The sequence below is a fragment of the Phyllobates terribilis genome, unplaced genomic scaffold (assembly GCF_046119375.1).
Source record: "Phyllobates terribilis strain yellow unplaced genomic scaffold, ASM4611937v1 Scaffold_9__5_contigs__length_417890890, whole genome shotgun sequence".
NCBI classification, from domain to species: Eukaryota; Metazoa; Chordata; class Amphibia; order Anura; family Dendrobatidae; genus Phyllobates; species Phyllobates terribilis.
The window spans coordinates 408,294,391-408,319,255 of NW_027362769.1; the positions used below are offsets into that span (position 1 = coordinate 408,294,391).

Here is a 24,865-nt window from a genome sequence, read left to right on the forward strand (position 1 = left end):
TCCTGCAATGCACCATGTACAAACATCCTTCAGTCATCTATTCAGTACCCCGGTAGCAGGATTGCCGAATGCTTTATATCTGTCTATTGAAGACATTTTATTAGGAACACTGATTTATCTCTACTGCAAAAGTGATGAAAACAAGATGCTAAAGCTTTTACTGGTTGTCTAGTGTATTCTGCTAATCCTTCACAATTTGATGGCCATCTACTGCTGATAAGAAGGGCTGCAACGAGCTCCTCAGAAACAACTGTAAGGCTATGTGCCCACCATGCAGAAATGCTCCAGATTTTTTCCTGAGCGTTTCTGCATCTCCCTGGCAGAAAAAAACGCATGCGGATTGTACATGCGGATTGTACATGCGGATTGTACATGCGGATCGTACATGCGGATTGTACATGCGGATCGTACATGCGGATTGTACATGCGGACTGTACATGCTGATTGTACATGCGGATCGTACATGCGGATCGTACATGCGGATCGTACATGCGGATCGTACATGCGGATCGTACATGCGGATCGTACATGCGGATCGTACATGCGGATCGTACATGTGGATTGTACATGCGGATTGTACATGCGGATTGTACATGCGGATCGTACATGTGGATTGTACATGCGGATCGTACATGCGGATTGTACATGTGGATTGCACATGCGGATCGTACATGTGGATTGTACATGCGGATCGTACATGCGGATTGTACATGTGGATTGCACATGCGGATCGTACATGCGGATTGTACATGTGGATTGTACATGCGGATTGTACATGCGGATTGTACATGCGGATTGTACATGCGGATCGTACATGCGGATTGTATATGCGGATTGTACATGTGGATTGTACATGCGGATCGTATATGCGGATTGTACATGTGGATCGTACGTGCGGATCGTACATGCGGATCGTACATGCGGATTGTACATGCGGATTGTACATGCGGATTGTACATGCGGATTGTACATGCGGATTGTACATGCGGATTGTACATGTGGATTGTACATGCGGATTGTACATGCAGATTGTACGTGCGGATTGTCCATGCGGATTGTACATGCGGATTGTCCATGCGTTTTCCTGCCAGGGACATGCGGATGTGAAGCGTTCTACACATACATTTCCGCATGCGGGTTGTGATTTTAGCATCACTTGGAAAGTGCTTGACAACTTGGTCACACTATATAAATCCATGCAACCGGCAACCGGCATATATAGTGTGACCGAAAGAATGGTAAAAAATAAAAAATAAATCTATACTTACCTTCTGATGGCCCCCGGAGTCCTTGTCTTGACTTGCCGGCAGCTCGTGGTAGACTAAAGGACCTGCCGACGTCAGCAATCGCGTGACCCGTCACATGACTAAATGACGTCAGCGCAGGTCCTTCAGTCCACCGCGAGCTGCCGGCAAGCCAAGGCAAGGACACCGGGGGCCATCAGAAGGTAAGTATAATGTATATTTTTTATTTTATTCTTTTTTTACAGGTTCTATGGTACCCGGGTCCGGGGGAGAGTCTCCTGTCCTCCACACCCGGGTACCATCCGCACATTGAAACGCATATAATCCGCATGTACAGATGCAGTGATGCGGATTCCATGCGTTCCAATGCAAGTCAATGGCGGCGAAAACGTCGCGATTCCGCAAAATAATTGGTAGTGCTGCGTTTTTTTTCCGCAATGATAATCAGCAGCGGAAATTTCCACAGCATGTGCACAGCACATGCGGATTATCACTGGGGAACATGGCAGGCCTTCTACCAAGCGTTTTTTAAGCGAAATTGCCGCTGCGGAAACGCTTAAAAAACGCATTGTGGGCACACAGCCTAAGGGTCTGCTTACAAGGACCTCCTTAATGATAGCTAATTGATAAATATGTACTGATTGCAGGGGAGGCACTTATGCAGGGGGCACTTTTGCAGATTTTATCAAAGTGCCTTATTTTTCCCAGTTTCAGGCAGTTAACCATGGCATGAATCTAACACTCGTCTCTCTTCTCTTCATACTGTTAAATATACTTATTTTTGTATGTTTTTTTTTTACATATGTAGGACTGTTTACCAGATGTAATTCCAAAGACTTGTCACGAAAATCTTATAGAAAAATGTAGAGGTTTATTCTTGCTTTGTCCATTAAAAAGAATAATTGCAGCAGTTACATAAAATAGGTGAAATAGTTATAAAGTGACTGATTCATGAGTGTCCATCTTTCCTTGAATCCTGAATGGTAGTTTGTCTGTCATTGTCAAGGACATGTCAGCATGGACCATGTGTCCGGCCCTGTCAGCCGTTTCCCCAGCATGGTGATCATTTGTCTGGTGTTGTGTAAAGTCCATGAGCCCCCTCCCTGTGTCTCACATGGGTTATATAGACCCCTCATAGCACCTGTTCTTCTACATATGGTACTAACTTACACTGAGCTAAAAATACAAGAATAGCACATTGTGATGTCAGCTAAAAACCCCAGCACGAGGCTGATGTAATCTATGCCATGTATGATGCAGAATTCAGATTAATATTTGAATATTTAACACATACAGATTCATGGTCATTTCTTCTGCTGTGTTTTGATCCTTTTAAAACTTTACTTAACTTTTCATCTTTGCAAACCTCAAGCAATGGTATATTATTATTATTATTATTATTATTATTATTATTATTATTATTATTATTATATCTTCATTTCATCTTACTGAGTCTGTTCCATGATGCTGTAAGATCATTTCACTTGCTCAAAGACTTTATGATCCATGTTGGCTCGCAAGCTTGTATGTTTGCCTTTGTATCTTATTGCCTCCTGCTGTCTTAAGTTAGTTAATTGCTAACTAGTTAAATTTCCTATATATTTAGACAGAGCCCAGGTGAAGGCACTTTTTGCAGAGAGGCACTTGTGCAGATTTTATCGAAGTGCCAGGTTAAGTTAAGTTAAACATGGCACTTGGACAGAATTGGAGACAGATAAGCCATTTAAGACATTCAAGCAAATTAGTTCCTAGTTCATTGGTGCTGCAAAATGAATTCACCCCATGTATTTGTGTCATTTATGTTCTAGTTGCTGCAGTCACTCATATCTACCGCCCTTTCATACACTCTGTGCATTCCATCCATATCAGTACTTCTCTCCTTCCCTCTCCTATGTATAACTCACACTCTTTCCACAATCTTAAACCACACAAATCCATCCATTCCCACCGCACAATACAAGAGACTCTCTCACAAATCACTGAACCATCTACTCTCTCTATTCTCCTTCTCCTAGTCGCAGGAGATATCTCCCCTAACTGCGGACCTTCTTGTAATAGTAACTTTAACTACTTCTCCACTACACTGAGAAAACCCACTAATCTCATTAATATTCCTTGCATGCCTTCTGTCTCTTTTAACTGTGCCCACTGGAACTCATGGTCAGTGTGTAACAAACTCCCCTACATCCATAACTTTTTCCTTTTAAACTCTTTTAACCTTCTGGCTCTTACAAAAACCTGGATCCAGCAGTCTGACGCCACCATCGCTGCTGCTCTTTCATATGATGGCCTTCCTTTTTCACATACCCCCAGACCTGAGAATAGACCAGGTGGAGGTGTTGGCGTGCTTCTTTCATCAAAATTTGCTGGTCAGGTTATCCCCCCAGTACCCTCACTTATCTTCCATTCTTTTTAGGTCCACAATGTCACACTTTTCCAGCCCTTCTCCCTGCAATTCACGATTGTTTATCCCCCTCCGGGCCCCACCCATCAGTTACTCGATCACTTTGCCATCTGGCTTCCACACTTTCTATCCTGTGATGTCCCCACTCTCATCATGGGGGGGTTTAATATCCCCATTCATGATCCCCTCTTCCCATCCATTCATCTTCTTTCTCTAACCTCCTCCTTCGGCCTTTCACAGCTTACTAACTCTTCTACTCATATTCTGGACCCGATCTTCTCCCGACTCAGTGCATGACTTTACTAACTTCCCTCTTCCGCTCTCTGACCACAATTTTCTTTTATTCTCTAAGAAGAACTGTCACAACACTCAGGACCACCACTTACCACGCTTATAGAAATATACACTCTATTAACACCCAGAAACTTATCAAGAATTTGCAGTCATCATTGGTCTCGATCTCCTCCCTCTCATGTCCTGACTCTGCACTGAAACATTATGATACACTGCAATGTGCCCTGGATAATGCTGCACCTCCGATACATAGATCAACTCGGCACATATGACAACAGCCTTGGCACATGCTGCTAATACGGTTCCTACAGTGGTGCTTCAGGTGCTGAACGTCTGTGGATAAAATCCAATCTGGGAGAACATTTCCTCCATTATAAGTTTATGCTTAAAACATATAACTCTGCCTTTCACCTCTCCCAACAAGCGACTTCAACACCCTCATCACCGCACTATCCAACAATCCTAAATGACTCTTTGACACTTTTCATTCTCTCATTAATCCAAGAGTGCCAGCCCTGACCACCGACTTCAGCGCTGACAATCTGGCCAATTATTGACCATATTCAACAGGAAATTTTCTCCCAGTCCCTTAATACCATGCACGGTCCTCCCTCTCCCATTGCATCTAGCTCATTTTCTGTCTTTGAAGCGGTCACAGAAGAAGTGATCAGGCTTCTTACCCTACTACCTGCACCAGTGACCCTATTCCCTCACATATCCTTCAATCCCTCTCCCCGGCTGGCACCACTCACATAACTAAAATATTTAACCTCTCTCTTTCATTTGGTATTTTTCCCTCCTAATTTAAACACTCAAGCATACATCAATTACTTCAATAACTATCCCTCGGCCAGAACTGTCCTTCTAACTACAGACCGGTCTCTAATCTCCCCTTCATCTCTAAACTCCAGGTCCACTCCCGTCTAATCCCTCAGATAACTCTCTTCTTGACCCTTTACAATCCGGTTTCCGCTCCTCACACTCTACAGAAACTGCCCTCACTAAAGTCTCTATTGATCTAGTAACAGCTAAGTGTAATGGCCACCACTCCCTTCTGATTCTCCTGGATCTCTCTGCAGCATTCGACACTGTGGATCACAATCACAAGGTTTTCTACTCTCCCAGAGAATATCCGCTAGGAATCCGAAAGTATCATTCTCAATCTCTTCCTAACGCAGAGAAGTAAGATTCATCACCATCATCTGATGCCTCCTTAAAAACCATGGACGATGGAATCTCAAACACTCTGCTGTCAGCAACTGCAATCTACAATTCAAGTCTCTCTGAATCGTATTGCATCCAAAGTAACAGAATATAAAAAAATAAAAATCTTGGTTGCGGAGCAAAGAGTGTCCGATTTAGAGAACTTGTTATATTCCTTCACAACCATCTAACATAAAATTACATCAAATGGATGAATCTGGTGTATGGAGTTGGTTCAAGAGTCCTCACCGTACCCAACAGATTCCAGCTGTCCCTCGGTGAAACTCAGCCTCAGGTTTATACAGAAGATACAGTCTATTCCTGTAATTTTCATCTGTATAACGCTTCTTCATCATCACTCATTGGGGAGAATTTGATGGCGGTCACAGAAGGTCGTAACGTTAGGAGTTTCCATTCACTGCCTTGTTTATAAGCGTTAGCTGCACTATAATAATAAGTGGTAGCAGCTGTGTCCCTAATCACAGCATGTATCCCTAATGATAGGAGACTGACACAGGGAAAAGCAAGGACTTGTCCTACAGAAGGTCACCCGACCACCCTTCTGGTCTACACCAACACTCTCCTCCTTCCTAACGCGGCTCAGTCTTGTGCAGGTTATAGCCATAGTTGTGAGGTTTAATCCACGAAGAAAAAAGTCTATACAGACGGAGGTCAGAATAGCCATATGATGGCCCACACTCACATGGGAGCTAATAAACAGTAAATAAAAAATGGCCTCCAGATATGGCTCTTACATAGTTACATAGTTACATAGTTTATAAGGCCGAAAAAAGACAAGCGTCCATCCAGTTCAGCCTATTTCTTGTGCACTGCAGCTATTCCGCAGCGTTGATCCAGGGGAAGGCAAAAAAAAAAAAACATGCGGTATAGGCCAATTTACATCATTGAGGAAAAATTCACTTCCTGACTCCAAATCTGGCAGTCAGATTAAATTTCTGTCTTGAGACAGAAAACTTATACTAGAGACTGGAGATGGACTGATTTTACTTAAATACTAACAATTAGTTTAAATTGGATAAAAAATATAATCAATCAAATTACAGAACCAGTTATAATAAAGGCGAATAGAGTCTAAAACTTAAGTCTGTCGCCCATCTACATGACCTGCACCTTTCATCTTACACCTCAGGGGGACTGAGAACATCTGGCAGAACGTGAATAGTAGCCAAAAGGCCCTTAGAAATTACCAACTGTCCTAGCATGCCGCACTAATGGCTGAACGATCAGTCCACCCCTCTACACCCTGGGGATTATCATATAATAGAATTTTTTTTTTAATTTAGCAATGTTCATACATAGCAGATTTTGAGGAGTTTTTTACAAACTCAATTAAGAAACAATCGCAAAAATGTTTCCACCAAAACCTCCCTGTGCAGACGTAGCATCTGGTGGATTTCTAACGTCAGCTTTTATGAATTAACTTTGCCTTTTTATATCCATTTTAGGCTCTCTGGACGAATCACTGTATTCATCACATATATATAGGGAGACATTATGGGACATCACACAGAGGCATAAATCTGCCATAGAGCGCATCACGCTCACCACTGTTCTCCCATCTGAACCATGCAGACAGTATTTTCTTGTTATACGCTTTTCCTGTTTTTCTTTCCTTTTCCATCCTTTTCATTCTCTCCTGATGCTCGAACTGTTGCCGCAATCTCTGTCTCGCGAATTCTCCTTGTAGTCTCTCCATTCTTTCCTTATGTACGTCTCGATTTTTTTGCATCCGCGCTTCCTCCTCTTGCTGCCGTAGTCTGAAGGTCTGCTCCATCCGAACGTTCTCCACGTCTTTCTGTCTTCCTAGATTTGCCTCATGAACCTTGATTTCCCTTTGGTGAACATAATTCAGTACAAAATGCTTTCGCTCAATCATCTCCTGATCCGCGTCCCGGGGGTAGTTGACCCGGAACTGGGCATCACTGATGACTTCATAGAGAAACTGGATGACCACCTCGTGAGTTTCTCTTTTTTTCCTTGGGTTTTTATCTGTGTAATTTTCAACACCAAAAATCTTCTCGACTCCGATGTCGCTGAACATATTTTCAACTTCAGTGTAGTTCTCGTGATTCCGGTGAGTGAGGACAACGATGGGAACGACCTCTGAAACGAAAGAATGAAAACATCAGAATTGATTATGACGCGCCCAGGGGATGTGGACGACTCGGCGCCTGGGCCTTCTTGCCTAGTTCTGGGGGATGTCGCGGTGGTCGGCTCCCGGGCTCGTATCCTGGGGTCACTCTTAAAAGAAGGGGGGAAGTTATATGGGATAGGGATGTTCGTGACGCCACCTGTGGTGTCTGGTGAAGATCACCAGTGCTGCGACAGTCCTCTGAGGCCAGTGTTTAGGCACCTTAGTTGGTGCGGCTCCCCACAGGTGGAGCTGGGCCTCAGGGCAGCGTAAGTGTAGGGATGCAGGACGGAGGGGACCCAGCCGGGTCAGAGGAAGAACAGGCACGCACACGGGAGTTCACTTCAGTACCTTTACTGGTGGTGTTTCTGGCACGGTCCAGGGTACTTCAGGGGAAGGATGCATATCAGGACTCTCCCCAGTGAGCGAGTGTGGGGCCTTCTGTTCCTTGCCTTTCCTTGATAAGTTTCTGACCTGCCTAGAGCTAGGCCTAACTTGGTCTCCGTCTTGCACCTGCTGACCTGGTGGTAGGGCCCTCTATTTGGAGATCACACTCCCTGGTCTCTTGGGCTTCCGGGACTCCTGACCCTGGTATAACAGTCAGCTTCTGGTGAACCTGGGACGTATAGTTCTCCAGGGGTTCCGGTTATTCCTGCTGGGGATATAGGCCCCCTGTAGGCGCGGACCCGGTGTCCGGTAAATGGTTTTGGGGTGAGCTGGTTAAGCTCCTCTGCCCCCTATGTTGCTTGCTTACTCCACTCACCTTTGGCCATGCTCGGGGCCCTCACTAGGCTTCACAATGGCAGTAGGCCTCGCTACTCTTCGCCGCTCTCTGAGCGTCGGCACGCTCCTGGCTCACTAATCTGAGTTCACTGAGTCTGAACTCTCTCTAGAGGAACTGACTGAGCTCCACTGCAGACTGACCTCTCTCAGGCTCATCTTCTGCAGGAACTGGAACTAACTCTGTCCCCTGAGGAAACTGTTCTATAGACTGCCTGCCTAACTTCACCCTCCAGTATATATATCCATATCCAGGCTCCCTCTGGTGGTCTGAGGTGGTTGGGTGGAGGTGTGTGAATGCTATGAGGGCCTCTTGTGGAGAAGTCCATCCATGCACCCCTCTGGGATCTGTGGCACCAATGCGCAGCAGGGCACCACAATTACATTTACAGAGGAGTAGATCGGTGAATAGCAAATAAAGTAGCACACTACAACGCTAAGTAAGCGAACACGAAATATATGAAATATGAATATCATTACTGCTCAGGAAAATATAAATAACTGAGAAATCTTAGCGCATAAATTGGCCAATTCATGTGTACCTGGTAGCCGCGATAAGGCGTTTCTCCTTACCAGGAACCTACCAATGTGTATCCTCTCTTAGAGTCTAAAATCTCTAATGAGAGGATAAAAGAGATTGCTGCTCCTAGTAAGCACGTGTTCACACCTATTTCTTGTTTTGGAAGTGACGGACAGTCTTTTTTGTTAATAGATCAGTGAATATTCAGCTTTTCCTCTTTCATTAGGGTACAGATGATCAATAACCAAGGCTCAGTTCCGCATATAAGTCAATGGAGACTGAAATACTGGAATATGGAGCGGCCTTCATTGTCTCACGTTTGGCTATGGCAGCTCAGTAATTCGAAAATGTGCAGAGTAACGAAACCTCAGCAAATTAAACGCCTACTGATTTACACATAACTACAGTCATACAGCACGTCCTACGGAACATCGTCTGCTCTCTGAGAAGTGAGGCTGAAACTAAAGGATCTCCAGAATTATTAAAATTTGGAAATATATACTAATGCACTGTATATACTATATGTGTCTCACCTGTGAGGCAGGTGGGATTGTCCAATACAGGATATTATATATAGGTGGTACCAAATCCAGGATTGAGGGTCTCCTTCTGTTCTGTGCACCTACCCCTACAGTATATACTATAGTATCTGTTGATAGGAGATACAGGTCCATAAAGTTCATTCTTTCTCCACCAGCTCTACATTCTCCATCACTAGATTATTGCCCACAATGCCATGTGTTGTGAGAAAGGCCTCTGCTCCATCTATAAATGCTGATACAGTGTCGGCCATTACTACCTCTGGTGGTCGGACAGTCCCCAGTCTGACTGCAATAACTGTAAAGAACCCTTTCCTATTTAAATGTCAGAATCGGCTTTTTCGCCTACGTAGTGTTGGATCCCATGAGTGTGTAATAGCGGAAACAAAAATGGCAAAACATTGAAACGAATTGAGCCCTGACAGATCGGAGTGTGGAGCTTGAGCCTGAACAAAATAATTCAGCAAGGAAAAGAGAGCGCCAGTCGGTTCATAGGCGGAGAAGTGAGCCAAAAATATGTTGCATAAAAGAGAGCTTGTGTGAAATAACAGCAGTGAAGCATCACCGTTACATCCCCTTGCACCTAGGGTACTTGGTTGAGGTAAATGCATTCTTTATGGAAGACTGGGAGAGAGCTGTGTCTGGAGGGATAGCCAGAAACAAACGTGGCACCTATTTTACTGACATTTAGTGGCCATGACCAGGCTGAGAATATCGCCCAATGTCACTGGTAAGAACAAAAGATATCTTGGCTGTAGTATTTTGTTATCGGTGCACCTGCAACGTATTTTGTTTCCTAGTGATGATAACTCTAAAATTTGGACTCTTACAGTCAATGATCTGAACTCTGCTGTTTAATACTATTACGGTGTACAGTGTCCATTTTAGGACATGATCAGATATCAAAGTCAAACATCAGAATGATGTCAGTTTGAGGCTAAATACCCTGTCTGAGAACTGATTTTGATAAGTGACTTTGATAAGAGACTTTGGCATCTGACTTTGATAAGTGACTTTTACAACTGTAATAATAAAAAAAGTTACTGTTCGCTGATGGGACTTGAACCCAAAGCTATGTCTAGAAGCCAATGCACTAACCACTGAGCTATAAACTCAGTGGAAAAAACCTATGCGTTCTATTTAGTTATGTGATTTTCAGTGCAAACCTGTCTGAAACTCATTAGGACTTATGCACAGATTTCAAGCAAGCCAAATTCAAATGATGTGTGATTTTGATGTGTTGATGTGTGAGTCTGATGTGTGACTTTCTTCAAACATCAGAATCAGAATCAGAATGACTTTTAGTCACCCTGAGTATTTTTATGGTTGATCTCATAAGACAAGAAAAGCTACAAGTCACCATCACTTGACTGGATGGCTGAATGGTAAAGCATCAGGCTCTAAAGCTACAGTGTCTGTGTTCAAACCCCAATAGAAGTAGAATTTTTTTTAAATTATGCCTAGTTAGCACACAAACTACATGGGTGCTTTACTTTTAATATTTGACATTCTGATTGTCATCCTGACGTGTTAAGAGTTTCAGACACGCTGTCTATTTGCATGGTAAATTACATAGCCAAAGTAAATTGGGAGTTTGCAGCCAGCTCATGGGTGAATGGAAAGAAAAATTTACAATAAAAAAATTTTATCATTAGACCCCTTTAAAAAATTATGCAAATGTACAGTCACTTGGAAACAATTGCAATAATCTTGAACAAAACGTGACAGTGACTGGTACAGGAGGAGCAAGGACCCTGCCCGCGAGGGCTCACAGTCTACAAGGGATGGGTGAGGATACAGTAGGTGAGGGTAGAGCTGGTCGTGCAGCGATATGGTGGAGCGAGGACCCTGCCCGCGAGGGCTCACAGTCTACAGGGGATGAGTGAGGATACAGTAGGTGAGGGTAGAGCTGGTCGTGCAGCGGTATGGTGGAGCAGTGGTTACTGCAGGTTGTTGGCTTGTCGGAAGAGGTGGGTCTTCAGGTTCCTGTTGAAGGTTTAGGAGAGCGTCCGATATGCTGGGGTAGAGCGTTCCAGAGTAGGGGGGATGCACGGGAGAAATCTTGTATGCGATTGTGGGAAGAGGAGATAAGAAGGGAGTAGAGAAGGAGATCTTGTAAGGATCGGAGGCTGCGTGCAGGTATGTACCGGGAGACTAGGTCACAGATGTATGGAGGAGACAGGTTGTGGATGGCTTTGTATGCCATGGTTATGAACTGGAGTCTCTGGGTAATCGGGAGCCAGTGAAGGGACTGACAGAGAGGAGAGGCCGGGGAATAGCGGGGGGACAGGTGGATTAGTCGGGCAGCAGAGTTTAGGATAGATTGGAGGGGTGCAAGAGTGTTAGAGGGGAGGCCACAGAGCAGGAGGTTGCAGTAGTCGAGGCGGGAGATGATGAGGGCGTGCACTGGTTTTTGCAGATTCGTGGTTGAGGAATGTGCGGATCCAGGAGATATTTTTAAGTTGGAGTTGGCAGGAAGTGGAAAGGGCTTGGATATGTGGTTTGAAGGAGAAGTCAGAGTCCAGGGTTACCACAAGGCAGCGAGCTTGCGGGACTGGGGAGAGTGGACAGCCATTGACTATGATGGATAGGTCAGTTGGGGGGGGTTGAGTGAGATGGCGGAAAGATGATGAATTCTGTTTTATCCATGTTAAGTTTTAGAAATCTAGCAGAGAAGAAGGATGAAATAGCGGACAGACATTGTGGGATTTTGGTTAGTAAGGAGGTGATATCGGGTCCAGAGAGGTAGATCTGTGTGTCATCAGCATCGAGGTGATACTGAAAGCCATGAGACTCTATGAGCTGTCCCAGGCCTAAGGTGTAGATGGAGAAGAGCAGGGGTCCTAGAACTGAACCTTGGAGGACACCGACAGATAGGGGGTGAGATGAGGAGGTGGTGCGTGAGTGGGAGACACTGAAAGTCCTGTCTGTTAGGTAAGAGGAGATACTAGATAGGGACAAGTCTGTGATGCCGAGAGATGAGAAAGTCTGTAGTAAGAGGGAATGGTCCACTGTGTCTAAGGCAGATGACAGTTCCAGGAGAAGGATGACAGAGTAGTATCGCTTGTATTTGGCAGTTAGTAGGTCATTGGTGACTTTAGTCAGGGCAGTTTCAGTCGAGTGATGCGGTCGGAAACCAGATTGTATCCGGTCGAAGAGGGAGCAGGAGGAGAGGTGGGAGGACAGTTCAGAATGGATGTGTTGTTCCAGTAGTTTTGAGGCATAGGGGAGAAGTGATATGGGGCGATAGCCAGTCAGAGAGGATGGGTCAGGGAGGGCTTTTTGAGGATGGGTGTGATTGAGGCATGTTTGAAGCATGAGGGGAAGACACCTGTCGTTAGTGACAGGTTGAAAAGGTGGGTTAGGGTTGGGATGAAGATAGTGGTAAGGTTTGGGATGAGGTGGGACGGGATTGGGTCAAGTTTACAGATGGTGAAGTGTGATTTGGAGAGTAAACAGGAAAGTTGATCTTCCGTAATGGTGGAGAAGGTGGTTTTGGAGGAGGAGGGTTGAGTGGATATGAGGAGGGGCTGTGGGGACTTTAGGCAAACGCTTTGTCTGATGGTGTCAATCTTCTGCTTGAAAATTGAGGCAAAGTCTTCAGCTGAAATAAGAGGAGAGGGTGGAGGCACTGGGGGATGCAGGAGAGAATTGAAGGTGTTGAATAGCTGTTTGGGGTTGTGAGACAGGGAGGATATGAGAGATGAGACGTATGTTTGTTTTGCTGCAGTGAGTGTGGACTTGAAGATAGCGAGGGACTGTTTGAATGCTGTGAATTGCCCATTGATGTGGGACCTTTTCCATCTACACTCAGCGACCCTGGAGGCCTGTCGCAGTTCTTTAGTTAGGCTCGTGTGCCAGAGTTGCCTGTTAATTGTGCGAGCTTTGGTATGTATGAGGGGGGCAACCGAATTGAGAGCTGCAGCTGTTGTGGTGTTGTATAAAGTGGCAGCAACGTCTGCATCATATAAGGAACTAATGTCTGTAAGAGGGAGAAGGGATTCAGAGAGTGAGGGTAGGTCAAGGTGTTTAAGATTTCTGTGAGGGTGTGCAAGTTTGTGGAGTGGGGATAGAGGACCTGGAGAGGAGAGGGCAGAGAATGTAAGTAGGTTGTGGTCAGAAAGAGGGAGGGGTGAGTTAGAGAGGTTAGACAGGGGGCAGAGGCGGGTGAAGATGAGGTCCAGAGTCTGGCCATCTTTGTGGGTGGCTGCGGAAGACCACTGGGTAAGGCCGAAGGAGGAAGTGAGGGATAGAAGCTTAGAGGCAGCTGGGAGGGAAGTGTCAATGGGGATGTTGAAGTCACCCATGAGGATAGTGGGGATATCAGTGGAAAGGAAATGAAGTAGCCAGGTGGTGAAGTCGTCAAAGAAGGTGGTGGCTGACCTGGGGGACGGTAAATGACAGCCAGTTGGAGGTTAGAGAGGGAGTAGATGCACACACAGTGCACCTCAAAAGAGGGGAGAGTAACGGAGGGCAGCAGTGGGATTTGGGTGAAGGAGCAGCTTTCTGATAGGAGGAAACCTACTCCTCCACCATGATTGCCGGTGGGGCGGGGTGTGTGGGAAAGGTGGAATCCACTGTACGAAAGTGCATTAGGAGTAGCTGTGTCGGAGGGGGTGAGCCAGGTTTCAGTGATACTGAATTATTGGTAGTGATGAAGAGATTGTGAATGTAGGAAAGTTTGTTGCAGACAGAGCAAGTGTTCTATAGAGCTCCTGTTAGAGGGACTGTGGAAGCGGGGGCTGGGCGGATGGGTATAAGGTCAGAAGGGTTGTGAGAGTTTGTGATAGATCGTGGGTAGGAGGTGGAAGTGACTGTGGGGATGTTGTGAGGAGGACCAGGATTTGGGGAGATAGTGCCAGCAGTGAGGAGGAGCAGTGAAAGTGTTAGTAGGTGGGAGCAGGAAAGGGTATGAGGTGGCTGTCTGTGTTTTTTAGACACAGGATAGAATGTTGAGGAATAGTTCTGAGGAGTAGGTGAGATGAATGGGGGGGATGGAGGGAGAGATTAAGAGTTCATTACTAGGTGTAGGGATTAGGGGTGGTTGTAAAAAGTGAAGGATTAAGGGGGTGAGAGTGAAAACAAACGCAAACATTGTTTACTGTGACTTAGTATTCAGTTACCTTCAGTTCCCCTCAGATTCAACTCAGGTATAATTCATATTTCTCACACTTAAGCAATGGACATACTTAAGGTGATGGACACAGACTAAAGTGTAACAGACTCCTAGTTCACAATATATTTGCTACAGAATGCATTAAGCTGTGAACCAGAGGGGAGTGGTCTGTGCTCATCTTGACCAGCTTATTAAGGCTGAACCACATGCTGGATATTCAAAGGCCAAGTAAACAGTCATAAATAAGAGTGGGGGGTAGTAGTTGCTAGTTGAAAAACATACCATTAGTACATAGGAGTAGGGAGGTAGAGAGAAATCAGCATGGAAATCGGGGTGGGAATGCTGGGTCACGTACCATTAGTATATAGGAGCTAATATGCTGTGTATAAACCCCCATTCTGGCCAGCAACAAAAGAAAAACACCTTTTACTATACTCACCTATGGGGCGGTTCGGTCTGAGGAGCGTCGCTGGTCTTGGTCCGGTGCATCCTTTCTTCTTTCATGCCGTCCTCCTTCTGTACTTCGTGTGGATGATGCATCCCTGCGTCATCCACACAGGGTCCCCAGCATCGCGCTCCTGCACAGGCGTACTTCAAGACAAGAGCAAAGTACTTTAAAGTGCATGCGCTGGGGCTCTTTGCCTTTCCCAGCATATGGGCACTGCAGTACATTGCTCTGCCCTCAGCAGTGCCAAGAAGTACGCCTGTGCAGGTGTGTGATACCGTGACCCTATGTGGATGACATAGGGCGCATTATCCACACGAAGCACAGAAGGAGGACAGCATCGAAAGAAGAAGGGAGGCGTCGGACCATGACTAGCAACGCCCCTCGAACTGGACCGCCCCATAGGTGAGTATAATAAAAGGTGTTTTTCTTTTCTTGAAGACCAGATCGCGTGCATATACACAGCATATTAGTATGCTATTTATGAGAGAAAAGTGGTGGCCTTCTCCCATATGGGGCAAACTGGTGACAAGTTCCCTTTAATACCATTCCCTTGTTAAACCATCCCCCTTCTTTGGTCCATTTATCACTGGTAAAATACTGGATGAGAAACATGTGTCACTGAGGATGTTAGCCTCAGCGATATGAACCTAGAAAAATGCTCCAGTACACTAAGTGCTGAAAGGGGTTATTCAGCCATATTAAGGACTGAGTTTTTGTGGACAGTTGAAGAGTGGGTGGGAGGCTGTTCACCATATCTCCACCCCAGGGTGTGGTCCAGAAGGAAAATGTGGAGCCTTTGGACTCATTCAGTGTTTAGTGTGTCTGGAAATCTCCAGAGCTGTACTCACGTTAAAGAGAACTGAATTTTGTTTTTTGTTCCCCTGAGCGGGAGAATCCCAACAGCCACACAGACTGTACTCTATGTTGTTTTGTTTTTCCCATTATGCCAGAAGGGCTGTGTTTGTTTGCCTAGTTTTGGAAAGGCTTAAGCAGTACATTTTTAATAAACCAATTGAAAACTTAAATGGAAAGCGTTCCTTTCACTATCTCTTTAAGCAGCCGAGTGAGTCGATCTGACACAGTGTATATGCATGTATGTGTGTATATACAGTACAGATCAAAAGTTTGGACACACCTTCTCATTTAAAGATTTTTCTGCATTTTCATGACTATGAAAATTGTACATTCACACTGAAGGCATCAAAACTATGAATTACCACATGTGGAATTATATACTTAACAAAAAAGTGTGAAACTACTGAAAATATGTCTTATATTCTAGGTTCTTCAAAGTAGCCACCTTTTGCTTTGATGACGGCTTTGCACACTCTTGGCATTCTCTTGATGAGCTTCAAGTGGTAGTCACCGGAAATGGTCTTCCAACAATCTTGAAGGAGTTCCCAGAGTTGCTTAGCACTTCTTGGCCCTTTTGCCTTCACTCTGCGGTCCAGCTCACCCCAAACCATCTAGATTGGGTTCAGGTCTGGTGACTGTGGAGGCCAGGTCATCTGGCGTAGCACCCCATCACTCTCCCTCTTGGTCAAATAGCCCTTACACAGCCTGGAGGTGTGTTTGGGGTCATTGTCCTGTTGAAAAATAAATGATGGTCCAACTAAACGCAAACCGGATGGAATAGCATGCCGCTGCAAGATGCTGTGGTAGCCATGCTGGTTCAGTATGCCTTCAATTTTGAATAAATCCCCATCAGTGTCACCAGCAAAGCCCCCCAACACCATCACACCTCCTCCTCCATGCTTCACGTTGGGAACCAGGCATGTAGAGTCCATCCGTTCACCTTTTCTGCGTCACACAAAGACACGGTGGTTGGAACCAAAGATCTCAAATTTGGACTCATCAGACCAAAGCACAGATTTCCACTGGTCTAATGTCCATTCCTTGTGTTCTTTAGCCCAAACAAGTCTCTTCTGCTTGTTGCCTGTCCTTAGCAGTGGTTTCCTAGCAGCTATTTTACCATGAAGGCCTGCTGCACAAAGTCTCCTCTTAACAGTTGTTGTAGAGATGTGTCTGCTGCTAGAACTCTGTGTGGCATTGACCTGGTCTCTAATCTGAGCTGCTGTTAACCTGCGATTTCTGAGGCGGGTGACTCGGATAAACTTATCCTCAGAAGCAGGGTTGACTCTTGGTCTTCCTTTCCCGGGGTGGTCCTCATGTGAGCCAGTTTCTTTGTAGCGCTTGATGGTTTTTGCAACTGCCCTTGGGGACACATTCAAAGTTTTTCCAGTTTTTCGGACTGACTGACCTTAATTTCTTAAAGTAATGATGGCCACTCGTTTTTCTTTACTTAGCTGCTTTTTTCTTGCCATAATACAAATTCTAACACTCAGTAGGACTATCAGCTGTGTATCCACCAGACTTCTGCACAACACAACTGATGGTCCCAACCCCATTTATAAGTCAAGAAATCCCACTTATTAAACCTGACAGGGCACACCTGTGAAGTGAAGACCATTTCCGGTGACTACCTCTTGAAGCTCATCAGGAGAATGCCAAGAGTGTGCAAAGCCGTCATCAAAGCAAAAGGTGGCTACTGTGAAGACCCTAGAATATAAGACATATTTTCAGTTGTTTCACACTTTTTTGTTAAGTATATAATTGGTCTGTACTGTATGTGTATGTGTACCCAGTTTTCAGGATGGGTGGGGGTCCCAGAGATTTGACTCCCAGCGATTTATGGAAATATACCCAATCCCACAGATAGGGCATAACTTCCAAACTTTAAATAAGTGGTAAGTAAAGCAAAATTTACTGAGCCATGCATTGCTTCTTTACGGGTGGGTTGTGGGGGTTATATGTGGCTGGTGGGGTTTGTGTGCCAGGACTGTTTTTTCGTCTCAGTCCGACCCTGGCTTCTGCAGTCTGATAGCGCTTTTTTGGGGGTCTCAAACACCATCATTAGAGTATGGTGAATGTGGTGTTTCTTTCTGTCTTTTTGCACTTGGTAGGGGTCTGACCTGCGTGTCACATGCATGCTGGATATCTACATACAGGACACTTACTTGTTAGCTGCTTAGCATTATCAAACATGTCTTTTAGCTCTTCCTTTACATCAGGAGTTGGAGCGTTTATCACACTAAATAAAAAAGAAATAAAAAACAAACAATCAATCGACCCAATGTTTATATAGTACATTTATATCGCATGACTACAGGGGTGCAGAGGTAGTGGTGAGCACTATGACTATAGGGGTGCAGAGGTGGCGGTGAGCACTATGACTACAGGGGTGCAGAGGTAGTGGTGAGCACTATGACTATAGGGGTGCAGAGGTGGCGGTGAGCACTATGACTACAGGGGTGCAGAGGTAGTGGTGAGCACTATGACTACAGGGGTGCAGAGGTAGTGGTGAGCACTATGACTATAGGGGTGCAGAGGTGGAGGTGAGCACTATGACTATAGGAGTGCAGAGGTAGTGGTGAGCACTATGACTACAGGGGTGCAGAGGTAGTGGTGAGCACTATGACTATAGGGGTGCAGAGGTAGTGGTGAGCACTATGACTATAGGGATGCAGAGGTGGCGGTGAGCACTATGTCTATAGGGGTGCAGAGGTAGTGGTGAGCACTATGACTACAGGGGTGCAGAGGTGGCGGTGAGCACTATGACTACAGGGGTGCAGAGGTAGTGGTGAGCACTATGACTATAGGGGTGCAGAGGTAGTGGTGAGCACTATGACTATAGGGATGCAGAGGTAGTGGTGAGCACTATGACTACAGGGGTGCAGAGGTAGTGGTGAGCACTATGACTACAGGGGTGCAGAGGTGGAGGTGAGCACTATGACTACAGGGGTGCAGAGGTGGTGGTGAGCACTATGACTATAGGGGTGCAGAGGTAGCGGTGAGCACTATGACTATAGGGGTGCAGAGGTGGCGGTGAGCACTATGACTATAGGGGTGCAGAGGTAGTGGTGAGCACTATGACTACAGGGGTGCAGAGGTGGAGGTGAGCACTATGACTATAGGGGTGCAGAGGTGGCGGTGAGCACTATGACTATAGGGGTGCAGAGGTAGTGGTGAGCACTATGACTACAGGGGTGCAGAGGTGGAGGTGAGCACTATGACTATAGGGGTGCAGAGGCAGGAGTGAGCACTATGACTACAGGGGTGCAGAGGTGGAGGTGAGCACTATGACTATAGGGGTGCAGAGGTAGCGGTGAGCACTATGACTATAGGGGTGCAGAGGTAGCGGTGAGCACTATGACTATAGGGGTGCAGAGGCAGCGGTGAGCACTATGACTATAGGGGTGCAGAGGTAGTGGTGAGCACTATGACTATAGGGGTGCAGAGGTGGAGGTGAGCACTATGACTACAGGGGTGCAGAGGTAGTGGTGAGCACTATGACTATAGGGATGCAGAGGTGGAGGTGAGCACTATGACTACAGGGGTGCAGAGGTGGAGGTGAGCACTATGACTATAGGGATGCAGAGGTGGAGGTGAGCACTATGACTACAGGGGTGCAGAGGTGGAGGTGAGCACTATGACTATAGGGGTGCAGAGGTAGCGGTGAGCACTATGACTATAGGGGTGCAGAGGCAGCGGTGAGCACTATGACTACAGGGGTGCAGAGGTAGTGGTGAGCACTATGACTATAGGGGTGCAGAGGTAGCGGTGAGCACTATGACTACAGGGGTGCAGAGGCAGCGGTGAGCACTATGACTACAGGGGTGCAGAGGTAGTGGTGAGCACTATGACTATAGGGGTGCAGAGGCAGCGGTGAGCACTATGACTACAGGGGTGCAGAGGTAGTGGTGAGCACTATGACTATAGGGGTGCAGAGGTAGCGGTGAGCACTATGACTACAGGGGTGCAGAGGCAGCGGTGAGCACTATGACTACAGGGGTGCAGAGGTAGTGGTGAGCACTATGACTACAGGGGTGCAGAGGCAGCGGTGAGCACTATGACTATAGGGGTGCAGAGGTAGTGGTGAGCACTATGACTACAGGGGTGCAGAGGCAGCGGTGAGCACTATGACTATAGGGGTGCAGAGGTAATGGTGAGCACTATGACCATAGGGGTGCAGAGGTAGTGGTGAGCACTATGACTACAGGGGTGCAGAGGTAGTGGTGAGCACTATGACTACAGGGGTGCAGAGGCAGCGGTGAGCACTATGACTATAGGGGTGCAGAGGTGGAGGTGAGCACTATGACTACAGGGGTGCAGAGGCAGCGGTGAGCACTATGACTATAGTGGTGCAGAGGTGGTGGTGAGCAGTATGACTACAGGGGTGCAGAGGTAGTGGTGAGCACTATGACTATAGGGGTGCAGAGGTGGAGGTGAGCACTATGACTACAGGGGTGCAGAGGCAGCGGTGAGCACTATAACTACAGGGGTGCAGAGGTAGTGGTGAGCACTATGACTATGGGGGTGCAGAGGTGGTGGTGAGCACTATGACTACAGGGGTGCAGAGGTAGTGGTGAGCACTATGACTATAGGGGTGCAGAGGTGGAGGTGAGCACTATGACTACAGGGGTGCAGAGGCAGCGGTGAGCACTATGACTACAGGGGTGCAGAGGCAGCGGTGAGCACTATGACTACAGGGGTGCAGAGGTAGTGGTGAGCACTATGACTATAGGGGTGCAGAGGTAGTGGTGAGCACTATGACTATAGGGGTGCAGAGGTAGCGGTGAGCACTATGACTATAGGGGTGCAGAGGCAGCGGTGAGCACTATGACTACAGGGGTGCAGAGGCAGCGGTGAGCACTATGACTACAGGGGTGCAGAGGTAGTGGTGAGCACTATGACTATGGGGGTGCAGAGGTGGTGGTGAGCACTATGACTATGGGGGTGCAAAGGTGGTGGTGAGCACTATGACTACAGGGGTGCAGAGGTAGTGGTGAGCACTATGACTATATGGGTGCAGAGGTAGCGGTGAGCATTATGACTACAGGGGTGCAGAGGCAGCGGTGAGCACTATGACTATAGGGGTACAGAGGTGGCGGTGAGCACTATGACTATAGGGGTACAGAGGTGGCGGTGAGCACTATGACTACAGGGGTGCAGAGGTAGTGGTGAGCACTATGACTATAGGGGTGCAGAGGTAGCGGTGAGCACTATGACTATAGTGGTGCAGAGGTAGCGGTGAGCACTATGACTACAGGGGTGCAGAGGTAGCGGTGAGCACTATGACTATAGGGATGCAGAGGCAGCGGTGAGCATTATGGCTACAGGGGTGCAGAGGTAGTGGTGAGCACTATGACTATAGGGGTACAGAGGTGGCGGTGAGCACTATGACTACAGGGGTACAGAGGTGGCGGTGAGCACTATGACTACAGGGGTGCAGAGGTAGTGGTGAGCACTATGACTATAGGGGTGCAGAGGTGGCGGTGAGCACTATGACTACAGGGGTGCAGAGGTAGTGGTGAGCACTATGACTATAGGGGTGCAGAGGTAGCGGTGAGCACTATGACTACAGGGGTGCAGAGGTAGTGGTGAGCACTATGACTATAGGGGTGCAGAGGTGGCGGTGAGCACTATGACTATAGGGGTACAGAGGTGGCGGTGAGCACTATGACTACAGGGGTGCAGAGGTAGTGGTGAGCACTATGACTATAGGGGTGCAGAGGTAGCGGTGAGCACTATGACTACAGGGGTGCAGAGGTAGTGGTGAGCACTATGACTATAGGGGTGCAGAGGTAGCGGTGAGCACTATGACTACAGGGGTGCAGAGGTAGTGGTGAGCACTATGACTACAGGGGTGCAGAGGTAGTGGTGAGCACTATGACTACAGGGGTGCAGAGTTAGTGGTGAGCACTATGACTATAGGGGTGCAGAGGCAGCGGTGAGCACTATGACTATAGGGGTGCAGAGGTAGTGGTGAGCACTATGACTATAGGGGTACAGAGGTGGCGGTGAGCACTATGACTATAGGGGTACAGAGGTGGTGGTGAGCACTATGACTATAGGGGTACAGAGGTGGTGGTGAGCACTATGACTATAGGGGTGCAGAGGCAGCGGTGAGCATTATGGCTACAGGGGTGCAGAGGTAGTGGTGAGCACTATGTCTATAGGGGTGCAGAGGTGGCGGTGAGCACTATGACTATAGGGGTACAGAGGTGGCGGTGAGCACTATGACTACAGGGGTGCAGAGGTAGTGGTGAGCACTATGACTATAGGGGTGCAGAGGTAGCGGTGAGCACTATGACTACAGGGGTGCAGAGGTAGTGGTGAGCACTATGACTATAGGGGTGCAGAGGTGGCGGTGAGCACTATGACTACAGGGGTGCAGAGGTAGTGGTGAGCACTATGACTACAGGGGTGCAGAGGTAGTGGTGAGCACTATGACTACAGGGGTGCAGAGGTAGTGGTGAGCACTATGACTATAGGGGTGCCGAGGCAGCGGTGAGCACTATGACTATAGGGGTGCAGAGGTAGTGGTGAGCACTATGACTATAGGGGTGCAGAGGTGGTGGTGAGCACTATGACTATAGGGGTGCAGAGGTGGTGGTGAGCACTATGACTATAGGGGTGCAGAGGTAGCGGTGAGCACTATGACTATAGGGGTGCAGAGGTAGTGGTGAGCACTATGACTACAGGGGTGCAGAGGCAGCGATGAGCATTATGGCTATAGGGGTGCAGAGGTAGTGGTGAGCATTATGACTATAGGGGTGCAGAGGCAGCGGTGAGCACTATGACTATAGGGGTGCAGAGGTGGTGGTGAGCACTATGACTATAGGGGTGCAGAGGTAGCGGTGAGCACTATGACTATAGGGGTGCAGAGGTGGAGGTGAGCACTATGACTATAGGGATGCAGAGGTAGTGGTGAGCACTATGACTACAGGGGTGCAGAGGTAGCGGTGAGCACTATGACAATAGGGGTGCAGAGGTAGTGGTGAGCACTATGACTACAGGGGTGCAGAGGTAGTGGTGAGCACTATGACTACAGGGGTGCAGAGGCAGCGATGAGCATTATGGCTATAGGGGTGCAGAGGTAGTGGTGAGCACTATGACTATAGGGGTGCAGAGGTAGTGGTGAGCACTATGACTACAGGGGTGCAGAGGTAGTGGTGAGCACTATAACTATAGGGGTACAGAGGTAGTGGTGAGCACTATGACTATAGGGGTGCAGAGGTGGAGGTGAGCACTATGACTATAGGGGTGCAGAGGTGGAGGTGAGCACTATGACTATAGGGATGCAGAGGTAGTGGTGAGCACTATGACTATAGGGGTGCAGAGGTAGCGGTGAGCACTATGACTATAGGGGTGCAGAGGTAGTGGTGAGCACTATGACTACAGGGGTGCAGAGGTAGTGGTGAGCACTATGACTACAGGGGTGCAGAGGCAGCGATGAGCATTATGACTATAGGGGTACAGAGGTAGCGGTGAGTACTATGACTATAGGGGTGCAGAGGTAGTGGTGAGCACTATGACTACAGTTGTGCCGAGGTAGTGGTGAGCACTATAACTATAGGGGTACAGAGGTAGTGGTGAGCACTATGACTACAGGGGTACAGAGGTTGTGGTAAGCACTATAACTATAGGGGTACAGAGGTAGCGGTGAGCACTATGACTACAGTTGTGCCGAGGTAGTGGTGAGCACTATAACTATAGGGGTACAGAGGTAGTGGTGAGCACTATGACTACAGGGGTACAGAGGTAGTGGTGAGCACTATAACTATAGGGGTACAGAGGTAGTGGTGAGCACTATGACTATAGGGGTACAGAGGTAGCGGTGAGTACTATGACTATAGGGGTGCAGAGGTAGTGGTGAGCACTATGACTACAGTTGTGCCGAGGTAGTGGTGAGCACTATAACTATAGGGGTACAGAGGTAGTGGTGAGCACTATGACTACAGGGGTACAGAGGTTGTGGTAAGCACTATAACTATAGGGGTACAGAGGTAGCGGTGAGCACTATGACTACAGTTGTGCCGAGGTAGTGGTGAGCACTATAACTATAGGGGTACAGAGGTAGTGGTGAGCACTATGACTACAGGGGTACAGAGGTAGTGGTGAGCACTATAACTATAGGGGTACAGAGGTAGTGGTGAGCACTATGACTATAGGGGTACAGAGGTAGCGGTGAGTACTATGACTATAGGGGTGCAGAGGTAGTGGTGAGCACTATGACTACAGTTGTGCCGAGGTAGTGGTGAGCACTATAACTATAGGGGTACAGAGGTAGTGGTGAGCACTATAACTATAGGGGTACAGAGGTAGTGGTGAGCACTATGACTACAGGGGTACAGAGGTTGTGGTAAGCACTATAACTATAGGGGTACAGAGGTAGCGGTGAGCACTATGACTACAGTTGTGCCGAGGTAGTGGTGAGCACTATAACTATAGGGGTACAGAGGTAGTGGTGAGCACTATGACTACAGGGGTACAGAGGTAGTGGTGAGCACTATGACTACAGGGGTACAGAGGTAGTGGTGAGCATTATGACTATAGGGGTGCAGAGGTAGCGGTGAGCACTATGACTATAGGGGTGCAGAGGTAGTGGTGAGCACTATGACTATAGGGGTGCAGAGGTAGCGGTGAGCACTATGACTATAGGAGTGCAGAGGTGGTGGTGAGCGTTATGACTATAGGGGTGCAGAGGTAGTGGTGAGCACTATGACTATAGGGGTGCAGAGGTGGAGGTGAGCACTATGACTATAGGGGTGCAGAGGTAGTGGTGAGCACTATGACTATAGGGGTGCAGAGGTAGCTATGAGCACTATGACTATAGGGGTGCAGAGGTAGTGATGAGCACTATGACTATAGGGGTGCAGAGGTAGCTATGAGCACTATGACTATAGGGGTGCAGAGGTAGCGGTGAGCACTATGACTATAGGGGTGCAGAGGTAGTGGTGAGCACTATGACTATAGGGGTGCAGAGGTAGCTATGAGCACTATGACTATAGGGGTGCAGAGGTAGTGGTGAGCACTATGTCTGTAGGGGTGCAGAGGTAGCGGTGAGCACTATGACTATAGGGGTGAGCACTATGACTATAGGGGTGCAGAGGTAGCGATGAGCACTATGACTACAGGGATGCAGAGGTAGTGGTGAGCACTATGACTATAGGGGTCAGAGGTAGCGGTGAGCACTATGACTATAGGGGTGCAGAGGTAGCGGTGAGCACTATGACTATAGAGGTGTAGAGGTGGAGGTGAGCACTATGACTATAGGGGTGCTGAGGTAGCGGTGAGCACTATGACTATAGGGGTGCAGAGG

The 24,865-nt window shown here is 47.4% G+C and overlaps 1 protein-coding gene across 3 annotated transcripts in view; it reads right to left on the reverse strand.

Annotated features, from left to right (window-relative positions):
- The window catches only part of LOC141162653 (uncharacterized), a 94,957-nt gene that overhangs the window by 34,755 nt on the left and 35,337 nt on the right, over window positions 1-24,865 (reverse strand). Inside the window, exons 3-4 of one of the 3 annotated variants that reach the window (XM_073648984.1) lie at window positions 17,718-17,791; window positions 6,712-7,269 (exon numbers count right to left, since the gene is read on the reverse strand). In XM_073648984.1, the coding sequence (XP_073505085.1) occupies window positions 6,712-7,269; window positions 17,718-17,791 (632 nt within the window). Of the gene's footprint in view, window positions 1-1,910; window positions 7,270-17,717; window positions 17,792-24,865 lie in introns of those variants that run through there. The other 2 variants (XM_073648983.1, XM_073648985.1) reach the window with 2 other exon arrangements.